We start from the raw sequence: 25179 nt of genomic DNA, 5'->3' as shown, positions 1-25179 counted from the left end.
GATGAAAGAAAGATAGAAAGAAAGAAAGAAAGATAGAAAGAAAGATAGAAAGAAAGAAAGATAGAAAGAAAGAAAGAAAGATAGATAGAAAGAAAGATAAAAAGATAGAAAGAAAGATAAAAAGATAGAAAGATGGAAAGAAAGATAAAAAGATAGATAGAAAGAAAGATGGAAAGAAAGATAAAAAGATAGAAAGATGGAAAGAAAGATAAAAAGATAGAAAGAAAGATAGAAAGAAAGATAGACAGAAAGATAGAAAGAAAGATAGCAAGAAAGAAAGAAAGATAGAAAGAAAGATAGAAAGAAAGAAAGATAGATAGAAAGAAAGGTAGAAAGAAAGAAATATAGATAGAAAGAAAGATAGAAAGAAAGAAAAATAGAAAGAAAGAAAGATAGATAGAAAGAAAGATAGAAAGAAAGATAGAAAGAAAGAAAGATAGGAAGAAAGAAAGATAGAAAGAACTTGCGTTCATATAGCACCTTTCACGACGTCCCAAAGCACTTTAGATCCAGTGGAGTATTTTTGAAGTGTAGTCACTGTTGTGATGTAGGAATGTTGTAATTAAGCAGGAAAGATTCTATTTACGACCTTTATGTGACCCATTTAAAACAGAAGCAAACTAATATTTGGAAGTGACCCCAAAGACTCCAGTCTCAAAAAAATACCTTTGTCCTCAAAATGGGATCAGTAAATCAAATGGTCACTGGCCAATCTTTGCTTGGAAATATTATTGAATCATTGGAGCCTGTGGTCAGACAGGCTCTTTAAGGTAATAGTGCCTCCTGTGCACATGTAGTGATGCTGACCTGTGACCTCCTTTTCCATTTCACAAATAAATCTCGACACCAGTCCTCTATATCAAAGAATGAACCGGGTTGAACTGTAAATGCTCCTCAGTGAGATTACACGTGATCAGTGGAACAAGAGATGCTTTTAGATTTATGATACCCTGTGAGTTTTGGAACAAAGAATCTGATTTTTGGAGGGGACATATAACTAATTAGGGAACCAAGTCAGCACTTAGATTTCAACGGCAGAGGCCTTCATCAATGTCAGTTCTAATTTGTATTAATATGATGTATTCATTTTGAAACGTGATTTGGACAGCAGCATTATAAATGCAAAAATATAACAACTGCAAGAAAGATTCTCTTGAATTAAGCACTGGGGCAGCTTGTTTACATTTGATGGGAAAGGGATGTTGAGGGCGAGATGCCGTTTGTGCGAGGCAAAGGACAGAACGGCGTAAATTGACCTGGCTATTCAGAACTCAGGGCGCATCTCTGAACTTGCTGGCCGATTTGTGCATGAATAACAGCGTGCATTGTAAACTCGCCGTTACTTTTCCAGGAAGATTTGGATTAAAGTGAATGAGGTAATGAGACTCCTTGTAAGTTTTTGATCAGGACTGTGTTGCTGTGTAACTCTTGGAGCCAACAATAAACTCACGTTTGGCAATGGAACCAAACTCACTGTAGAACCCAGTAAGTATTTAATTTTGCTTAGTAGCACCTTGTAAGTTAAGTGGCATTTCAAAATTTGGAGTACATAAAAATAATATCTAAATTTGAAATCACGTTTAAAAACTACCAACATTTATTCAAAACTTAGGACAGCTCAACTGGGCATGACCACACCATAGGAAATTAATTCTATAGCACTTATTCTCAAGTAAGTAGCATCCAAAAGTTTTTGCATTGATAAATTATACTGTGTGGACTATGGAAAACACATTGATATTTGGTTCTGGAACAAAGCTGGATATTATACCTAGTAAGTGAAGTTCTGATGCATCAAATGGATAGAGGAAAAAATAGATCATTGTTTTATAGCGTAAATAAACATTTCTGTACTTAAAATGAATTAATTAAATCTATTCAGGCCTAATTGTCTATCTTGACTGACACTAATTGTTGATGACTCTTTAGGATATAGCTTTGAGTAGACAAGATTGGCAAAATTAAAAGTGAAACAACAAAAGGGCACACACAGAATCCTATTCTGATCCTAACTGATATAGAATTTTTAAAAACACGGTTTTTTTTGAATGAATAAATTTTGTTGTGAATAGACCTGTTACTGGAGGCTGGGATAATGTCATATACTTGGCTGAGCTAAAATTCTATTTCAGATTACAGGTTACTCTAAAATTAATGATTAGTTGTGGCTTATTGGTATGTATTTGATTCTAGGATAAGCATTTTCACTTTGGCAATAAAGAGTTTCATGGGTTATAATACTTTTGCAAGTATGGAGCAAAATATTCATAATTATTCAATGCTAAGTGTCGGATAACAAGATGAAGTAAGACGAGCGTCTGGTTTCTCATTCAAGAGTCTTCACAATAATTATTAAATTGCTTAATTTCAATGCATGTGTAACGGTCCGCATAATTATTTGACCGTTTGCATAGAATTACACTGAATTTGCAGCACAGAAACAGGCCATTCGGCCCAACTGGGCTGTGCTGGTGTCTATGCTCCATTCCAGCCTCCTCCTACCCTACTTCATCTCACCCTATCTATTCCTTTCTCCCTCATGTGTTTATCTAGCTTCCCCTTAAATGCATCTACGCTGCTCGCCTCAACCATCCCATGATTTCATGGACTTTTGAAAGCAAAATGCCCACATTCCTCACGTTCTCACCACTCTCTGGGTAAAGAAGTTTCTCCTGAATTCTTTTGATACTTTGTAAGACGGCTTAATAATTTTGAGATGTTTACAGTTTCACTAATATTTATTGTGTAATGAGGGTGACGCCATTTGATGAGGACAAATGGAAGAAGGGTGTTTGAATTCTTGAGTTTGTAATTATAAGATCAAACGGGGAAATCAAATAAAAACCTAACAAATGAAGGTATATATCAAAATAACGTCTAAATTACGAGCAACAGCATAGTTGATACAGAAATAATGAAAATGTGAACTTCCAGGCTTAGAAAAAACAATGGAACAGAATTAGGTCATAATAAGTGCGATTGAATCAATGTTACATTTAAAAGTAAATGCGATGTAAGCAGGGTTATATTTCTTAGTAAGTTGCATCCAGTTTGGAGAAGTTAAGGAGAAAAACAGCAAGAGAAGTGAATTTTTGTTGAAACATGCAATTCTGTGCGGCTTACCGGATATGAAAAGCTAATTTTTGGAATCGGGACTAAATTAACGGTGGAACTCAGTAAGTGTTGTTACACATTAGTCGTCCGTTCAGCTTAACTCTAATGCACCGAAACGTCCAATATAAGTTCAATAAACAAAAACAGAGCATTTTTTAATATTGGTTCATGCAGAACTGTCATTCATAGACAGGTGGAAACATGAAAATAACTGGCAGAATAAAAACAGTATTCGACTGTGTCAAAGTCGCCACAGTTCAAAGTGTCAGGTTGCCAATTACTGTTGGGAAATGGCACAATGCAGCCATTATTCATATAGCAAAGTAAAACATTAGGTTTAATTTGTATAGGGGATAACTAGATTTCCAACCATGGGTCTTTGTTCAAATAAAGGTATATATAACAGGAAATTGTACTTCTGTGTGTACTAAATAATAGATTGTCCAACGTGTGTTGCCTATTTGTCTGTAGGTCTGTCTGACTATCTATCTATCTATCTATCATCTATCTATCTTTCTATATATCTATCATTAATCTATCTATCCACATATTTAACTATTGGCCTGTTATTCCCTCATTCTATAAGAACATAAGAACATAAGAAATAGGAGCAGGAGTAGGCCAATCGGCCCCTCGAGCCTGCTCCGCCATTCAATGAGATCATGGCTGATCTGATCCTAAATCATCTAAATTCATGTCCAATTTCCTGCCCGCTCCCCGTAACCCCTAATTCCCTTTACTTCTAGGAAACTGTCTATTTCTGTTTTAAATTTATTTAATGATGTAGCTTCCACAGCTTCCTGGGGCAGCAAATTCCACAGACCCACTACCCTCTGAATGATGAAGTTTCTCCTCATCTCAGTTTTGAAAGAGCAGCCCCTTATTCTAAGATTATGCCCCCTAGTTCTAGTTTCACCCATCCTTGGGAACATCCTTACCGCATCCATCCGATCAAGCCCCTTCACAATCTTATATGTTTCAATAAGATCACCTCTCATTCTTCTGAACTCCAATGAGTAGAGTCCCAATCTACTCAACCTCTCCTCATTCTCCCCCTCTCTCTCTCTTTCTATCTGTCCATGTATAGATATATGGATGGATGGGTAGATTGTAGCTAAATAATAAGTTAAGATATAATTAACTTTAATTATAGGCATCTTTCACTAAAATAGACATGAGTTATCAACTAACACCAGAAGGTTCTTGTTAAGCAGTGTGGGACTGTGTGAATGATGGAACCTACAAGCTTGTATTTGGAAGTGGGACTAAACTAATGGTACAGCCCAGTAAGTACAACTGTAAGAACACAAATATAGATTAAGAATAACAGGACACCGTCAATATCCTGAAAACAATAGCGCAACTATAATAGTTGGGGATTTTATTGCTAATTTGTTTAATGAAAATGGAAGTATTGTGAATTAAGCCGTGAGGATGCGATTGGCATCTTACGTTTATGTTGTGGGATAAGTGACTGTGTGGATGCTAGCACATATGGTAAAATAGTATTTGCAAATGGTACCAAGCTCGCTGTTAATCCCAGTAAGTGCCTATTAATATTTACTTGAACTGGTTATGTAAATTAGTTTTGGTGCCACAGATAAAGTCTGAACCGATTGATTCACCCACGATTAAAGGACGTAAAGATAATTTCAGCCCAAACTTAACGATAATTTGCCTTTGCATAGGAATATAGGAACAGGAGTAGGCCATTCAGCCCCTCGAGCCTGCTCCGCCATTCAGTTTAAATCGAGGCTGATCTGTACCTCAACTCCATTTACCCTCCTTTGCTCCAGATCCCTTGATCCCCTTACCTAACAAACATAATCCGATCTCTGTCTTAGAAGCTCCAATTGTCCCAGCATGTGGTAGTAAGTGTTACTGATGCTGGTTTACAAGTCTCCTTAAACTTCGTGTGCTTTTGAATCAATTGGAAACAGTGCACCATTTAATAATGATGGCACTGCTGGGTTAGTGGAATGGGAACAACAGTCGATGCACATTAAGTAAGTTAAGTATATGGGCGAGTTCTGCCATTGGCTTTGCTGTTGTCTGAATGATTATGGCTTAGGTTAAAATTTTGAAGTAGCATCCAATAAATTATAGAACTATTCTCGCTTTCCATGAAACTCCTAGTAACCATTGTAAATTAGTAAATCCTTTTACAGATTTCTTTTGGGGGAAAATGGATTTCCGATACTTATCCTTAAATGCAGATAGTTGTTAGAAGTATGGTGTTAAGATTCTCAAGTGGGGATATAAAATTTAATTTAGATAGTTGACATCTGCTAAACGTCCAGTTTTTTTCTATAAACGATGCCTACCTGAGAAGATTATTTCCAAACCTTTGGTTCCCTATTACATCCCATTATATTTATGTTCTCTTTACAAAATATGGTGTAAATGCTTTAATATAGCCTAGAATTAGAATGTTAGTTGGGTTAGTATATATTCCACACACTTGTTATGACTCAGTGAGAGTTTTGAATGTGAGAATTAAGGCAAAGTGGGAAAAGCAGAGTGCATTTTTTTACAACAATGACTGAACAGCAAACAAGATCTTTCAAGATGAAACATTAAATCATAGAGCTAAGTTGCATGAATCTGGGCGTTATGTTGGAAATGTAGACAATTTGCGAAATGATTGATATATTTCTATATATTGAAAATGTAAAACAGAAGGGTTGATTGCCGAAATATTAGTTTATTAGTGGACAAGAGATCGGGAACGACAAGTGTCTCCTTCAGCTCAGTTTAGAGCACACAAAGAACACCAGGAATTTGAAAGTATACTAATCCAGGTGCTGCATTCCTGTGTGGTAAACTCTTTAGTGTACAGAATATTCTACCCAGTAAAATATCTCTCGTCTTACTTTCGAAAAAGTGTTTCTACAAAGATTTGTTGAAGACTTGAAATCTTTGCCACTGTAGGTTGCTCAAAGATAATAACCCAAAGGCATTTCAAATGTCCAATCGAAATGCAATCAACATTGGAAATTAATTCATATTTAACAACATCTTGCATTTATATAGCGCCTTTCACGTACATATGAGAGATTACCAAACAAAATTTGACATTGAGCCACATAAGGAGATATTAGGACAGGTGACCAAAAGCTTGGTCAAAGAGGTAGGTTTTAAGGAGCGTCTTCAAGAAGGAGAGAGACGTAGAGAAGGGAATTCCGGAGCTTAGGGCCCAGACGGCTTAAGGCAAGAGGCCAGAAGTGAAGGAGCGCAGAGGTTTTGGAGGATTGTAGGACTGGTGGAGGTTACAGGGAGAAGGGAGGGATTCGAAAACAAGGATAAGAATTCTAAAATCGAGGCTTCCCAGACCAGGAGCCGATGCAGGTCAGCGAGCACAGGGGGTGATGGGTGAACGGGACTTGGTGCGAGTTAGGATACGGGGGCAGCGGAATTTTGGAACCTAGAATTATTTAATTTATTGTGAAATGACTGCATTTATTAGGCTGCTCTGTAGCTAAAAACAGATTCGGATGGACTGCGCAATTATGAAGGCACCCTGAGGCCAACAAAAGTAAACTTCGGTTCACAGGAAGAGATTTTGTCATGGGATCCAACGATGTGTGAATATTGGAGCAACCGATAAGCTGGTTTTTGGAAGAGGGACTAGATTATTAGTGCAGCCAAGTAAGTAATCTATTGAAGTTAATTGAGTTTTTAACCACGTTCAGCATCTGCACATATGGAAGTTAGCTTTCAATGCATTACAGACTATTGTATGGACTATGGAGAGGATAATGTCAATGCTAATTGTTTTTAATAAAAGCTCTAGGCTTTGAGAAAGAAATGGTGTGGATCAACATTAAAGGGGGTTAATATTCTCCAAGGATTTCTAATTGATTGAAGCATTCTGTATTCGGTTATCCAAGAAAACTGCTTGATGTACACTCAGTGATGATACAACACTCCATCTGTGCATTTTTCAAAAGAAAGGGCGACATTCTAATGGATAATGAATAATGTAACACATTGTAAGTTAGATCACAAGATAGGTGGATTGTTTGTGGAAAAATAAGTTTGCAGGAGTCATCAGGAATAAAGGTTCAATGAGTGCTAAGAAATTTATGTTCAAATCTATGCAATTCAATAAGAGATCCTATATTGAGTTAACGGATACATGGGACCGAGTCTTCAAACTAAGTTTCCTAGGGTATACACGTGAAGGTTTCAAAATTTGGTGACAGATTAACAAGCGGAATATATAATTATTGTATTGCAAGAAACTCGTGATAACATAAGAACGTAAGAAATAGGAGCAGGAGTAGGCCATTCGGCCCCTCGAGCCTGCTCCACCGTTCAATCAGATCATGGCTAATCTTCGACCTCAACTCCACTTTCCCGCCCAATCCCCATATCCCTTGATTCCCCTAGAGTCCAAAAATCTATCGATCTCAGCCTTGAATATACTCAACGACTGAGCATCCACAGCTCTCTGGGGGAGAGAATTCCAAAGATTCACAACCCCCTGAGTGAAGAAATACCACCTCATCTCAGTCTTAAATGGCCAAACGCTTATCCTGCCACTATGCCGCCCAGTTCTAGACCATCCAGCCAGGGGTAACAACCTCTCAGCCCCCTCAGAGTCTTATATTTTTCTCATTCTTCTAAATTCCAGAGAGTTTTGGCCCATTCTACTCAACCTCTCCTCATAGGACAACCCTCTCATCCCAGGAATTAATCTAGTGAACTTTTGTTGCACCGCCTCTAAGGCAAGTATATCCTTCCTTAGATAAGGAGACCAAAACTGTACGCAGTACTCCAGGTGAGGTCTCACCAAACCCCGTACAATTGTAGTTAGACTTCCTTACTCTTGAACTCCAACCATCTTGCAATAAAGGCCAAAATGCCATTTGCCTTCCTAATTTATTGCTGTACCTGCATGCTAACGTTTTGTGTTTCTTGTACCAGGACACCCAAGTCTCTCTGGATACCAACATTTAATAGTTTCTCACCATTTAAAAAATATTCTGTTTTTCTATTTTTCCTACCAAAGTGAATAACCACACATTTCCCCACATTATATTCCATCTGCCACCCTCTTGCCCACTCACTTAACCTGTCCATATCCCTTTGCAGACTCTTTGTGTCCTCCTCACAGCTTATTTTCCCACCTAACTTTGTATTGTCAGCGAACTTGGATACACAACACTCGGTCCCTTCATCTAAGTCATTAATATAGATTGTAAATAGCTGAGGCCCGAGCACTGATCCTTGCGGCACCCCACTAGTTACAACCTGCAAACCTGAAAATGACCCATTTATCCCTGTTCTCTTTTTGAACAGCTTGAAACTATTCCAAGCTTATATATTTACAAATTAGAATAATAATTACTTAACAAAAATGTATCATTTATTAGGAAAGTAAACACATGGCAACAACATAATGCTACTCATAATCTTTGAGAAACGCAAAGAAATATTGAATTATTTAATTTTAAGTTAAGAGTAATTTGCATAGAATTGCATAGAGTCTACAGCACAGAAACAGGTCATTCGGCCCAATTGGTCTATGTTGGCATTTATCCTCCGCATGAACTATCTCTCATCCCTCTTCAGCTAACCCTATCAGCATATCCTTATATTCCTTTCTCCCTCGTGTGCTTATCTAGCTTTCCTTTAAATGTAAGAACTCTATTCACCTCATCTACTCCCGGTGATAGCAATTCTAACCACTCTCTGAGTAAAGAAGTTTCTCCTGAATTCCCTATTGGGTTTATTAGTGACTATCTTATATTTCTGGCCCCTAGTTTTGGTCTCCCCCTCAAGTGGAAACATCTTCTCTATGTCCACGGGATCTTGGGCTTTATACATAGAGTACAAAAGTAAGGAAGTTATGATGAACCTTTATAAAACACTAGTTCGGCCACGGCTGGAGCCTTGTGTCCAATTCTGGGCACGCACTTTAGGAAGGATGTGAAGGCCTTAGAGAAGGTGCAGAAATGATTAACTAGAGTGGTTCCAGGGATGAGGGACTTCAGTTACGTGGATAGATTGGCGAAGCTGGGATTGTTCTCCTTGGAGCAGAGACGGTTGAGAGGAGATTCGATAGAAATGTTCAAAATTATGAAGGATTTAGATAAAGTAAATAAAGAGAAACTGTTCCCATTTGCGGAAGGGTCGAGAACCAAAGGTCACAGATTTAAGGTGATTGGCAAAAGAACCAGAGGCGACATGAGGGAAAACTTTTTTTTAATGCAGCGAGTAGTTATGATCTGGAATGCACTGCCTGAAAGGGTGGTGGAAGCAGATTCAATTGTAGCTTTCAAGAAGCAACAGGATATATACTTGAAGAGAAAAATTTGCAGGGCCACGGGGAAAGAGTGGGGGAATGGGACTAACTGGATTGCTCTGACAAAGAGCTGGCATGGGCTCGATGGGCCGAATGGCCTCCTTTATAGGAACAGGAGTAGGCCATTCAGCCCCTCGTGCCTGCTCCGCCATTTGATAAGATCATGGCTGATCTGTGATCTAACTCCATATACCTGCCTTTGGCCCATATCCCTTAATACCTTTGGTTGCCAAAAAGCTATCTATCTCACATTTAACTGTAGCAATTGAGCTAGTATCAATTGCCGTTTGCGGAAGAGAGTTCCAAACTTCTACCACCCTTTGTGTGTAGAAATGTTTTCTAATCTCGCTCCTGAAAGGTCTGGCTCTCATTTTTAGACTGTGCCCCCTACTCCTAGAATCCCCAACCAGTGGAAATAGTTTCTCTCTATTCACCCTATCCGTTCCCCTTAATATCTTATAAACTTCGATCAGATCACCCATTAACCTTCTAAACTCTGGAGAATACAACCCCAATTTGTGTAATCTCTCCTCGTGCTCCTTCCGTGCTGTAACCATTCTAAGATTCTAGGATTCTATAATTAATCAGTGCAATTGATCTGAACTGGATTATTTGGGCCTGGCTATCAGAAAATCATTTAGTTACAGAACCTAATAAATATTAATCATATTTGTATAAATCAAATAGTTATCAGTGGTATTCAAGCAGTTCAGGAAAAGCACGATCAAGTTATTTGCTCGGTGTGTTCGCTGCTCATCTAATAGATGTTGCTGGTCCTGGCATCCATCAAATGTTTTTGTTAAGGACTGTGTGACTGTGTGAATTCTGGTAGCTATGATAATCGATATTTGGAGAGGGAACGAGGCTCACCGTGAAACCAAGTAAGTGTTGAATTTTGATATTTTTAGGATCCAATCCCAAATGAATATCCATGAAAGGAAATATTTCAGGGAGGCATGATTTATATTAAATAAAAACGGAAAATGCTGGAAGCTCTCAGCATGTCAGGCAGCATATGTGGAGAGAGAGACAAAGTTAACATTTCAAGTCAATGACCTTTCATCAGATTTATACTTGTGTGACCTTTTGTAAGGTTAAATCTGTACACACATGACAACAGTATGAGGTTACTCGGAACACTGTTAATGATGTGTAATTGATTAGAAATTAAATGCAAGAGAAACAGTGGTAAGAAAAATCCAAATTGTCACTTAAGGGTAAGGCATCTTTTGTACGCTTAGCTTAATCAAATAGTAAACAATTTATAAAGAACGCCGTGACACACCTTATTTGTTGGGTGCATAGACTATCCCCTTTTCCCCAAAGGTTACCTGGGTGTTGGTTAAACAGTTTTCGTATTGAGGGATAATGCTGTGTGAATAACGTCAATAAGCTGATCTTTGGACCTGGCACCAGGCTAACCGTAATACCAAGTAGGTTATTTTTTTTCATCTAAAACTCATTTCTTCCCTTTTCAGAACAGATCGAAGAGTTAGCTCATATTGAGATGAATCATAAATGAAATATTTTCAAGCAACTGCTTCCATACTGTAATCTCTATCTCATTTGGATGTACACTTGCAAAGCAACACAAATGCAGGGCTGTAGGGAAAGAGTAGCTGAGTGGGACTAATTGGGTAGCTCTTTCAAAGAGAGGGGCGTTGGATAATTAGCATCTTTACCGGGGAAAGGAGTGATTGCATTGGGTTCAACAATTTATATCAGATTTCTGCTGACTTAGGTATGATGCCCGTTGCTTCTATCTCGGGGAATAGATTATATAGGAAAGGGGATTAGAAATCAGTGCTATGGTTTTGGGCTAGGCGTCTATCACTGTGCAGAATTCAGGGGCTGGCTATGCTTTAACCTTTGGAACTGGGACCAAACTGGCTGTAGAAGCAAGTAAGTACCACAGAATAGATTGGCATTAAAATTAATGAGATAGTTAGTCAGGGCATCTAAGCAGTTCAAAGATAGACGATTAATTCAACTTCATACACCAATACCATATGGTCTAAAATGTATATATATATATATATATTTATGCATTATTTACAATAGCAACTGGCATTCCGATAGATATATAGCCAGAAAGAAAGAAAGAAGGAAGGAAAAGGGGAAAGACGGAAAAGGGGAAAGATGCAAAAGGGGACAGAGAGATGGAGAAGGGGAAAGAAATGTACATATGTACATATAGTATATATATATGTACATACATCTATGTATACATATATAGTATATATATCTACATAAAGAAATGTCAGTTCAAGATGTCCCGTAACATCTGTACTAATATAGAATGTCGCTTGCTCAATTGCACTGAGATAACATTTGGGCCCAGGACTAGACTGAATGTGATCCCATGTAAATTGAATGCTATAATTCATGTTCTATTCATTATAATAAAGGATTCTTGATACTTATGCACATGGTGTGCTGCAATATTAGTTTAATATGAGCGACTGAAGTTCATTATTATTTCATACTTTTGAAACTTAATGGTTTATAGTACACCCAAGAATTAGGAATGGACAAGCAGCGTCATCATACAGAAATAATAACTGGACAACCAATGCAGCAGGAATAGAGACATGCTACTTTTGAGAATTACTTTTAATTTTTTTAATTAGAGAAATAACAATCGCAAACAACACTCAACTTTTAATTGGAAGTTTGGCGTGTATCTAAATAAAGACTACTACAGATCTCAAATTGAAAATATTGTAATTTAATCATATTTCCTACTAGACGTTGGACAGTTGGCAGTGTTTCTGCACAGAGGCCTGTCTACTGTGTGGTAATAAAACAATATTTGGTCCAGAAAGAAAGTTTGATATACAAACTAGTAAGCACGCAGCTTATTGGTAGCAAAGGACAAATTATCTAGTATTGTTTTCAGTGCGCCTGGTATGCTATTTTATTATTTTTTTTACTAGTAATTGACTGAAGAATATGTACAAAGATAACTGACAGTCACCACAAACTAATTTAACCTAGCGGGTAAATCTTTTGCAGTTTGGAATATTCTGTAAGAATACTGGAGAAAGTGTGAATGGGTGAGTGAGGGAATGAGTGAGTGAATGAGAAATTCCAACGAACTGTTTCGTTCTGTTAATGGTTTATGTGCCAGACAATTAAGATATTGTCTACTTGTCTCGATGTATGGTGCTGACCAGATATTAAGTAGGTTTGCATATTAATATAACGAAAGAAGTTAAGGATAATATTAGATTAAAAGAAGCCTATAATGTTGCCAAGACGAATAGTAAGCCTGAGGATTGGGAGAGTTTTAGAAACTATCCAAGGATGAGCAAAAAATTGATAAAAAGGGAGAAAATAGAATAAGAAAGTAACCTACCAAGAAATATAAAAACGGATTGTAAGAGCTTCTACAAGTATGTAAAAAAGAAGAGAGCAGCAAAATTAAACGTTGGTTCTTTAGAGGCTGAGACAGGAGAAATTATAATGGAGAATAAGGAAATGACAGAGGTGTTAAACAAATATTTTGTATCTATCTTCACAGTAGAAGACACAAAAAGCATACCAGAAATAGTGGGGAACCAAGGGGCTAATGAGAATGAGGAACTTAATATAATTAATATCAGTAGAGAAAAAGTACTGGAGAAACTAATGGGACTAAAAGCCAATAAATCCCCTGGACCTGATGGCCTACATCCCAGGGTTCTATAAGAGGTGGCTGCAGAGATAGTGGATGCATTGGTTGTGATCTTCCAAAATTCCCTAGATTCTACAACGGTCCCAGTGGATTAGAAGGTAACAAATGTAACCCCGCTACTCAAGAAAGGAGGGAGAGAGGAAACAGGGAACTACAGGCCAGTTAGCCTGACATCAGTCGTCGGGAAAATGCTGGAATCTATTATTAAGGAAGTGATAACAGGGGACTTAGAAAATCATAATATGATCAGGCAGAGTCATCATGGTTTTATGAAAAGGGAAATCGTGTTTGACGAATTTATTAGAGTTTTTGGAGGATGTAACTAACAGCATAGATAAGGGGGAAACAGTGGGTGTAGTATATTTGGATTTTCAAAAGACATTCGATAAGGTGCCACACAAAAGGTTTTTACACAAGATAAGGGCTCATGGGGTTGGGGGTAATATATTAGCATGGATAGAGGATTGGTTAACGGAGAGAAAACAGAGAGCAGGGATAAACGGGTCATTTTCAGGTTGGCAGGCTGTAACTAGTGGGGTGCTGCAAGGATCAGTGCTTGGGCCTCAGCTATTTACAATCTATATTAATGACTTAGATGAAGAGACCGAGTGTAATGCATCCAAGTTTGCTGACGATACAAAGTTAATTGGGAAAGTAAGCTGTGAGGACGACACAAAGAGTTTGCAAAGGGATATGGACAGGTTAAGTGAATAAGCAAGTAGGTGGCAGATGGAATATAATGTAGGGAAATGTGAGGTTATTCACTTTGGCAGGAAGAATAGAAAAACAGATTTTTTTAAATGATGAGAAACTAATAAATATTGGTGTTCAGAGAGATTTTGGTGTCCTCATACAAGAAACACAAAAAGTTAGCATGCAGGTACAGCAAGAAATTAGGAAGGCAAATGGCATGTTGGCCTTTATTGCAAGGGGGTTGGAGTACAAGAGTGAGGAAGTCTTACTACAATTGTACGGGGCTTTGGTGGGAGCTCACCTGGAGTACTGCTTACAGTTTTGGTCTCCTTATCTAAGGAAGGATATACTTGCCTTGGAGGCGGTGCAATGAAGGTTCATTAGATTGATTCCTGGGATGAGAGGGTTGTCCTATGAGGAGAGATTGAGTAGAATGGGCCAAAACTCTCTGGAGTTTAGAAGAATGAGAGGTGATCTCATCGAAACAAATAAGATTCTGAGGGGGCTTGACAGGGTAGATGCTGAGAGGCTGTTTCCCCGGCTGGAGAGTCTAGAGCTAGGTGGCATAGTCTCAGGATAAGGGGTCAGACATTAAGGACCGAGATGAGGAGGAATTTCTTCACTCAGAGGGTTGTGAATCTTTGGAATTCTCTACCCCAGAGCGCTGTGGATGCTCAGTCGTTGAGCATATTCAAGGCTGAGATCGATAGATTTTTGGATCTAGGGGAATCAAGGGATATGGGGATCGGGCGGGAAAGTGGAGTTCATAGAGTCATAGAGTCATAGAGTCATACAGCACGGATAGAGGCCCTTCGGCCCATCGTGTCCGCACCGGCCATCAGCCCTGTCTACTCTAATCCCATATTCCAGCATTTGGTCCGTAGCCTTGTATGCTATGGCATTTCAAGTGCTCATCCAAATGCTTCTTGAATGTTGTGAGGGTTCCTGCCTCCACAACCCTTTCAGGCAGTGAGTTCCAGACTCCAACCACCCTCTGGGTGAAAAAGTTCTTTCTCAAATCCCCTCTAAACCTCCCGCCTTTTACCTTGAATCTATGTCCCCTTGTTATAGAACCCTCAACGAAGGGAAAAAGCTCCTTAGTATCCATCCTATCTGTGCCCCTCATAATTTTGTACACCTCAATCATGTCCCCCCTCAGCCTCCTCTGCTCCAAGGAAAACAAACCCAATCTTCCCAGTCTCTCTTCATAGCTGAAGCGCTCCAGCCCTGGTAACATCCTGGTGAATCTCCTCTGCACCCTCTCCAAAGCGATCACATCCTTCCTGTAGTGTGGCGACCAGAACTGCACACAGTACTCCAGCTGTGGCCTAACCAGTGTTTTATACAGCTCCATCATAACCTCCTTGCTCTTATATTCTATGCCTCGGCTAATAAAGGCAAGTATCCCATATGCCTTCTTTACCACCTTATCTACCTGTTCCGCCGCCTTCAGGGATCTGTGAACTTGCACACCAAGATCCCTCTGACCCTCTGTCTTGCCTAGGGTCCTCCCATTCATTGTGTATTCCCTTGCCTTGTTAGTCCCTCCAAAGTGCATCACCTCGCACTTTTCCGGGTTAAATTCCATTTGCCACTGTTCCGCCCATCTGACCAACCCATCTATATCGTCCTGCAGACTGAGGCTATCCTCCTCGCTATTTACCACTTGAGGTCGAAGATCAGCCATGATCTTATTGAATGACGGAGCAGGCTCGAGGGGCCTTATGTTCTACTCCTGCTCCTATTTCTTATGTTCTAATACATGTGGTTGATATAATTCACTCGTTGGAAATCATGTAGTGAGTATCAGGTTATCTTTGGGACAGGTGCCCTAAGACCTATAGAACCAATCAAGCGCCAGGAGTAGATAAAGATCAGGAGGTGATCATATATCCTTCAGTTAAACACTACAAAATGGTTACCATCGCCATTCCAAACACGTACACATCACGAGTTGACAAAGTCAGGTCATTTGTGTATGACCCTTTGATACTGTGTGAATAGTGACTACAAGTTAACATTCAGATCTGGAACCAGACTGACTGTAATACCGAGTAATTCAATCAAAGTAGTTTGATAGATATTCAAGATAACAAGTTACAAATCCACGAATTTGTGATTAATTGACAACAAGAAACAAGAAAATATGAAGGATTACTGATCAGTCCATTGAAGGAAACAATAGTCATGTCATAGATTTGTAAACTATAGCAGGGAGATAGGTGCAAAATGAAGTCAAGTCCAGGCTATGCGTAGGACTGTACAAAAATGAAATCAGCTTTTTTGGGTAGATTCACAAGTTAGGACAACATGTTCTGTGAAAAGTTGGTAATAATTTGGAGGCAGAAGAAAGATTCAAGTTTAAACATATTGAAATGTTATTCTCTGCATGAAGGCGACACTAGCAAGGCCATATTGGTCGCCCATCCCTCGTTGCCAATTCTGAGGATGTTAGGAGTATGGACTGTAGTCACGTATAGACTGGACCAGGCCTGACATTAATAAACACTGATTTTTTTTATCACAATCCACCAGAGTTTAAAGCTACAAGCTTACAAGTTATTATCTGTATTCAATTCCATTTCAGAACTTGCCATGGTGGGATTTGAACTCATGGCTTCCAGGTCGCTAGTCCAGTATCATAGATACTGGACCGGTGTCCTTGTACACTGCAAAATGTTATGCGTGTATAGCAAGTCTTCTGGTGTTATATAGCCACCAGTTAAAATAGCGGTAAGCACGGTCTCAATCTTTTAATAAACTGCAAAGATATTTAAATCTATGGGTAGAACAATTAATCAAAATGAAGAAATAGATAGTTTGGTATCTATTTATTCTCTGGTTATTTGCCAAGTAATCCGTGTTTAGTCATAAGCATTAAACATTTTCTAAAGCGTCTGGCTCTGTAAGTTAGCTGAAAGAATTTACCATCATACATATTAATGTGTGAGGACTGTCAGGTACTCATAAGCTAGTTCTTGGAGTGAAACCATCCTAATCCCGGGGATGAGGGGGTGGACATATGAGGAGAGGTTGAGTAGATTGGGACTCTACTCATTGGAGTTCAGAAGAATGAGAGGCGATCTTATTGAAACATATAAGATTGTGAAGGTGCTTGATCGGGTGGATGCGGTAAGGATGTTCCCAAGGATGGGTGAAACTAGAACTAGGGGGCATAATCTTAGAATAAGGGGCTGCTCTTTCAAAACTGAGATGAGGAGAAACTTCTTCACTCAGAGGGTAGTAGGTCTGTGGAATTTGCTGCCCCAGGAAGCTGTGGAAGCTACATCATTAAATAAATTTAAAACAGAAATAGACAGTTTCCTAGAAGTAAAGGGAATTAGGGGTTACGGGAAGCGGGCAGGAAATTGGACATGAATTTAGACTTGAGGTTAGGATCAGATCAGCCATGATCTTATTGAATGGCGGAGCAGGCTCGAGGGGCCGACTGGCCTACTCCTGCTCCTATAATGGCTAAGAAAGTGCCATTATCACTAGATCAGTGGTTGAGTAGAATGGGCCTATACTCTCTGGAGTTTAGAAGAATGAGAGGGGATCACATTGAAACATATAAGATTCAGAGGGGGCTTGACAGGGGTAGAGGCTGAGGTTGTATCCCCTGGCTGGAGAGTCTAGAACTAGGGGGCAGAGTTACGGATCGGCCATTTAAGACTGAGATGAGGAGGCATTTCTTCACTCAGAGGGTTGTGAATCTTTGGAATTCTCTACCCCAGAGGGCTGTGGATGCTGAGTCGTTGAGATCGATAGACTTTTGGACTCTAGGGGAATCAAGGGATATGGGGATCGGGCGGGAAAATGGAGTTGAGGTCGAAGATCAGCCATGATCTGATGGAATGGCGGAACAGGCTCGAGGGGCCATATGGCCTACTCCTGCTCCTATTTCTTATATTTTTATTATCGGCACTTATAGTGAAATCGCAGAATCTTACAGCACAGAAGAAGGCCATTCGGTCCATCGTGCCTGGTGCTATCTCTTTGAAAGAGCTATCCAATTAGTTCCACTTACCCTACTCTTTCCCCATAGCCCTGCAAATGTTTCCTTTTCAAGTATTTATCCAATTCCCTTTTGAAAGTTACTATTGAATCTGCTTCCACCGCCCTTTCAGGCAGTGCATTCCAGATCATCACAACTCGCTGTGTAAAAAAAAAAATCTCCTCATCTCCCCTTTGGTTCTTTTGCCGATTATCTTAAATATCCTTTGGTTACCGACTCCCCTTGCCACTGGGAAACTGTCCCTCCTTATCTACTCTTATCAAAACCCTTCATAATTTTGAACACGTAATTTTGAAATAGAGCCAAACAGATCAAAGACTGGGTGGTTGGTTGCTGACTGTCAAATTTAATAAATACATCGCCCCTGATGTGACACATAATTCACAATGAGAATGAAAACCAAAGGGGGGTAATATTATTTATATCAAATAATAATTTCTAGTTACTGAAAAAGTCAACAATAATTGGTTAACCAACAAATGTAAATCTATCAATATTCAAAATAGGCACTAGCTATGGATAATGTAGAAGGAATATAACAAATATTGATTACATTTATGCAATCACTCAGTGCTCACCATTGCACCGAGACTTCCAGAGCAATTTTATAGACGCTTTGAGTTCCCCAACAAATATATTATTCTAAAATATACATTGGTTGTGAAAGATACAAACTCAACAGTTTTCAAATCATAACCCAGGCCACAGGAGAATTGGATATAGAATCATACAGTACAGAAAGATAACATTCGGCCCATTGTGCTTGTGCAAGCTCTATGAAGGAGCTATCCAATTAGTCCACTCCCCATAGCCCTGGAATTTTTTCCTTCTCGTGTATGTACCTTTTGAAAATTATTATTGAATCTGCTTCCACCTCCCTTTCAGGCAGTGAATTCACAGCTCGCTGTGTAAATAAATTGCTCCTCCTCCGCTCTCGTTTTGCCAGTTATCTTAAATCTGTGTCCTCTGGTTACTGACCCTTCTGCCACTGGAAACAGTTTCTCCTTATGTACTCTATCAGAACCCTTTGTAATTTTGAACACCTCGATCAAATCTCCCCTTAACCTTCTCTGCTCTAAGGAGAACAACCCCAGCTTCTCCAGTCTCTCCACATAACTGAAGTCCCTCGTCCCTAATATCATTCTGGGATATATACTTCAAAGGGAAAAGAAATGCTGGGCTATGGGGAAAGAGCACGGTGGAGTGGGACTAATTGTGTAGCTCTTTCAAAGAGCCGGCACGGGCCCGATGGGCCGAAAGGTCTCCTCCTGTGCTGCAAGGTTCGATGATATCACAGATTGTGCACGGGGATATAGAGGGGGGAAGAGAAAGAGAGAAGCGGCAAGACAGAGCAAAAGAGTGAAACATGCACATTGTCATAGAAGCACGGAATGATACAGCACAGAAGGAGGCCATTCGGCCCATCGTGCCTGTGCTGGCTCTTTGAAAGAGCTATCCAATTAGTCCCACTCACCCTGCTCTTTCGCCAAAGCCCTGCAAATTTTTCCCTTTCAAGTATTTATCCAATTCCCTTTTAAAAGTTACTATTGAATCTGCTTCCACCGCCCTTTCAGGCAGGGCGTTCCAGATCATAACAACTGGCTGCGTAAAAGTGTTTTCTCATGTCGCCTCTGGTTCTTGTGTCAATTACATATGGGGCATAACCACCGAGGTATATCAGTTGGGCCGAATGGCCAGTTTCTGTGCTGTAAATTCTATATAATCCCAAAGTTCAATGTTATTACAAGGAGTGGAATTTTGATCAAAAATTTAACAACAACAAAGTTTCCTGCTCCAAGCTAATGCCTTTCAACCTTTACACATTCCTCATGCGTTAATAAATAATGACTGGCGTCTGTTTATTCAAGAATAGAGCATGATGATTGTGATTTGATCGCCTAAATGTAACATTTCGGTTATTGTCATGTCTATCAACAGAAAGGGACGTTATTTTGGAACCATCGGTCTATATTCTCCCTCCACCCAAACACACCACTCAGCCCGTGGTTTCAGCCGTTTGCCTGGTTACAGACTTCTTCCCCAACAACCTCACCGTGTCCCTGACGGCCGGGGGGAATGCCCAGAATCGAACCCCAGAGGACGCTATGGTATCCATCGAGGATAAGAGCTACAGTCTGGTCGGATATCTGACAGGGCCTAAATCGGAGCTGGAGGAGGGATTTCAATGCAACGTCCTGAATGAACCAAAACCCAGGAAGTTAAAAGCTCTTGGTATGTTAAATAGTAACAATCGACCCAAGACATTAAGGTGACGTGCGAAGATGTTGTCATTAATACTGATTATTATTATTGCTCCTTCAGATGATTCCGCAGTGCCGTGCATCGAGGTGCAGGATGATGAGGAGACAGGTGAGCGCTGTCCGTGTGTGTGTGAGATAGACAGACAGACAAAGATAGACAGGCAGACATAGATAGATAGATAGATAGACAGACAGACAAAGATAGACAGGCAGACATAGATAGATAGATAGATAGACAGACAAAGATAGACAGGCAGAAATAGATAGATAGATAGATAGATAGACAGACACAGATAGACAGGCAGACATAGATAGATAGATAGATAGATAGATAGACAATCATAGATAGATAGATAGATAGATAGATAGATAGATAGATAGATAGACAGACAAAGATAGATAGATAGATAGATAGATAGATAGATAGAAAGACAAAGATAGACAGGCAGACATAGATAGATAGATAGATAGATAGACAAAGATAGACAGGCAGACATAGATAGATAGATAGATAGATAGATAGATAGATAGATAGATAGATAGACAGACAAAGATAGATAGATAGATAGATAGACAGACAGACAGACAAAGATAGACAGGCAGACATAGATAGATAGATAGATAGATAGATAGATAGATAGATAGATAGATGGATAGATAGATAGATAGATAGATAGACAGACAAAGATAGACAGGCAGACATAGATAGATAGATAGATAGATAGATAGATAGATAGATAGATAGATAGATAGATAGATAGATAGATAGATAGATAGATAGATAGATAGATAGAAAGACAAAGATAGACAGGCAGACATAGATAGATAGATAGATAGATAGATAGACAGATAGATAGATAGATAGACAGACAAAGATAGACAGGCAGACATAGATAGATAGATAGATAGATAGATAGATAGATAGATAGATAGATAGATAGATAGATAGATAGATAGATAGATAGACAGACAAAGATAGACAGGCAGACATAGATAGATAGATAGATAGATAGATAGATAGATAGATAGATAGATAGATAGATAGATAGATAGATAGATAGATAGATAGATAGATAGATAGACAGGCAGACATAGATAGATAGATAGATAGATAGATAGATAGATAGATAGATAGATAGACAGACAGACATAGATAGATAGATAGATAGATAGATAGATAGATAGATAGATAGATAGACAGACAGACAGACAAAGATAGACAGGCAGACATAGATAGATACATAGGTAGACACAGACAGACAGACAATTATAGATAGATAGATAGATAGATAGATAGATAGATAGATAGATAGATAGATAGACACAGACAGACAGACAGACAATCATAGATAGACATAGTCAGACAGATAAATATAGCTAGATAGACAGACAGACAGGCAGACATAGATAGATAGATAGACGCAGACAGGCAGACAAGTATAGCTAGATAGACAGACAGGCAGACATAGATAGATAGATAGATAGATAGACAGATAGATAGACAGACAGACAAATATAGCTAGATAGACAGACAGGCAGACATAGATAGATAGATAGATAGATAGATAGATAGATAGATAGATAGATAGATAGATAGATACAGACAGACAGACAAATATAGCTAGATAGACAGACAGACAGGCAGACGTATACAGATAGATAGATAGATAGATAGATAGATAGATAGATAGATAGATAGATAGATAGATAGATAGATAGATAGATAGATAGATAATGAAGCAGTCTGTGCCCGCATGCAGCGAGACCTGGATAACATCCAGGCTTGGGCTGATAAGTGGCAAGTAACATTTGCGCCAGACAAGTGCCAGGCAATGGCTATCTCAAACAAGAGAGAGTCTAACCACCTCCCCTTGACATTCAACGGCATTACCATCACTGAATCCCCCACCATCGACATCCCACCATCGACATTGACCTGAAACTGAACTGGACCAGCCACATAAATACTGTGGCTACAAGAGCAGGTCAGAGGCTGGGTATTCTGCGGTGAGTGACTCACCTCCTGACTCCCCAAAGCCTTTCCACCATCTACAAGGCACAAGTCAGGAGTGTGATGGAATACTCTCCACTTGCCTGGATGAGTGCAGCTCCAACAACACTCAAGAAGCTCGACACCATCCAGGACAAAGCAGCCCGCTTGATTGGCACCCCATCCACCACCCTGAACATTCACTCCCTTCACCACCGGCGCACTGTGGCTGCAGTGTGTACCATCCACAGGATGCACTGCAGCAACTCGCCAAGGCTTCTTCGACAGCACCTCCCAAACCCACGACCTCTACCACCTAGAAGGACAAGAGCAGCAGGCACATGGGAACAACACCACCTGCACGTTCCCCTCCAAGTCACACACCATCCCGACTTGGAAATATATCGCCGTTCCTTCATCGTCGCTGGGTCAAAATCCTGGAACTCCCTTCCAAACAGCACTGTGGGAGAACCGTCACCACACGGACTGCAGCGGTTCAAGAAGGCGGCTCACCACCACCTACTCAAGGGCAATTAGGGATGGGCAATAAATGCCGGCCTCGCCAGCGACGCCCACATCCCATGAACGAATAAAAATAGATGGATAGATAGATAGATATATGGATACAAACAAACATAGATAGACAGACAGACAGGCATAGACAGACAGACAGATAGTCTCAACATTTTGTTTTCTTTCCTTCTCACAGACGAACATATGAATCTTCTCTCTCTGACAGTCTTAAGTTTAAGAATCATCTTCTTCAAAAGCATCGCATTCAATCTGTTGATGACTGTTCGTGCTTGGATTTCATAAGGTGAGACCACAATGTCCCATGGTCTTCCGTGCACCGTATCTAAGACTAAACCCCACCTCAGGCAGCCCCCTTTCAATGAACACCTGTATGTATTGACCGAATAATTTTACAAAGCTCCCACAAACAGATGTTGCTTGAGGGTTAATATTGGCCAGGACACCAGGGAGAACTCCCCTGCTCGTCTTCCAATGTCATAGACGCCATTAAGGGGAAGCTAGATAAGTACACGAGGGGGAAAGGAATAGAAGGATATGCTGATAGGGTGAGATGAAGTAGGGAGGGAGCAAAACCACCGGCACAGACCAGTTGGGCCGAATGGCCTGTTTCTATGCTGTAAATTCTATGTAATTCTATATAATTCGTGGAATGGCCTGGCCGATAGGCGATTAGCCCACATCATGCGATTAACTTTTCATGCCCTGTGAGCCAAATACAATCGTACAGCACAGAAGGAGGCAATTCAGCCCATCGTGCCTGTTCCGGCTCTTTGAAAGAGCTATCCAATTAGTCCCACTCCCCTGCTCTTTTCCCATAGCCCTGTAAAATTTTCCCCCTTCAAGTATTTATCCAATTCCCCTTTTGAAAGTTATCATTGAATCTGCTTCCACCGCCCTTTCAGGCAGTGAATTCCAGATCGTAACAACTCGCTGCGTTAAAAAAAAATCTCCTCATCTCCCCTCTGGCTCTTTCGCCAATTATCTTAAATAGTTTATAAACCAAAGGAAAACACTAACACTTTCTCAGGGAAACTTGGGATGAGTAATAATTATCAGTCTTACCGACATCTCGAGTACAAATAAAAATATGTATGGGGTTGTGTGTTTATAGTAATTATCTTATGTACATATTAAAAGTTTTTACATCAGTTAAGTCTGTAGATGTAATGAACTATGAGCTCAGTTTTGGTAACATTGGCAGTTTACAGTTAATGATTAATTCTGCTTAGGGGCGACAGACTTATTGACTAGGATATATTAAGACCACTTGTTCCTGCTTTCTCTCTCCACAGGGATCATGAAACAACGATCAGAACAGAACAGCTACCCCGACAGTGAAGAACAAAAATTTGCTTTGTCACTGATGGCCTTTTCACGTATACCCTGAATAATGGTCACAACTGATGTACTCGCGTGTTGGGTGTTGGTTTAATGAATCGTCCTGGTGGCCTGTTTGCCTAATCTGTACCCTTACCTCTTGAGTTAAAATGCCCCTCGTTGAGAATATTCTGTTATATTTAGAGTTTTAAGAATTCTAATTGCTTATTACCGTTTTGACATTACTGAAATTGTGTTAACATTATAACGTGGATTACGGTATGATTTAAATTGTACAGTCTATGCAGATTGAGTGTAATGCTTACAAATTAGGTCCTTGCAATATTAGAGTACAATAACGCGTTTGTTCTAAATTCTTGTTCCACTTTCTAATGAGCAACTAAAGTCTTTTAGTGATATCAGTGGGCAGGAGCCTGATGTGTTTGCCTGATATTGTAGTGTCGACTTTTCCAATGTAGGGTCTATCCCTTTCATTTTAAACCGATTGGGCTTTTGTTAAAATAGATGTTTAGAGAAACAACAAAGGAATGTGTTCAACAATAACCCAGCAACATCCCAACAGTAATCTCCAGGCTCAACCCATTGAGAATAAACAGGTGCAGGCGTCCATTAAGAAAAAAAATGCAAATTTCATGTCAGCACGATTGCACTTAAATGCATCAAGAAGTTCATTTTGAGGTTGGAATACTGAATTACAATTGTATGAATATATTTTTATTTTTATTTCTATTGTTAAGAAATGCAACATTATATTAAAATGCATTTTTGCAGGTTTAGATATTAGTTTGCCAAGTATTGTTATCTTTTAATAAGAATTTATAAGATATACGCTGATAAATTTCTTCTGGTATTTCTTGAAAATAAAATACATTTTATCAACAATTGTTACTGGTCATCAGTTTGCTTTCAGTGACTTCAAATGTAAGATGCATTTATGTTCAGAATTTTGTCAAGTTCATTATTTTACTTTTTTATAAATGTTCATTACTGAAAGAAAAATGACTTGTTCATATGTTCTTAATATAGCAAATCATACACACACAGTCACACACAGTCTCACACACACACACAGTCACACACACGAACACAGAGTCACAAACACACACACAAACACATGCACACAAAAACACATACACAAACACACACACACAGTCACACACTGTAACACACACACACACAGAGTCACACACACACACACAGTCTCACACACACACACACACACACACAGTCTCACACACACACACACAC

At 39.4% G+C, this 25179-nt stretch overlaps 1 gene segment (V, D, J or C); it reads left to right on the top strand.

Moving 5' to 3' along the window:
- The first annotated feature begins 1722 nt into the window (after window positions 1–1722).
- Window positions 1723–24812, top strand: LOC137308052 (T-cell receptor alpha chain constant-like). The segment is given in 5 exon segments: window positions 1723–1774; window positions 19747–20040; window positions 20131–20178; window positions 22769–22876; window positions 23886–24812. Coding segments are annotated over 4 exon segments (501 nt in total).
- The last annotated feature ends 367 nt before the right edge of the window (window positions 24813–25179 follow it).

The sequence above is a fragment of the Heptranchias perlo genome, unplaced genomic scaffold (assembly GCF_035084215.1).
Source record: "Heptranchias perlo isolate sHepPer1 unplaced genomic scaffold, sHepPer1.hap1 HAP1_SCAFFOLD_118, whole genome shotgun sequence".
In the NCBI taxonomy this organism is placed as follows: domain Eukaryota; kingdom Metazoa; phylum Chordata; class Chondrichthyes; order Hexanchiformes; family Hexanchidae; genus Heptranchias; species Heptranchias perlo.
Note: the sequence above shows the minus strand (reverse complement) of the source record. Positions and strands in the feature narration are given on the sequence as shown.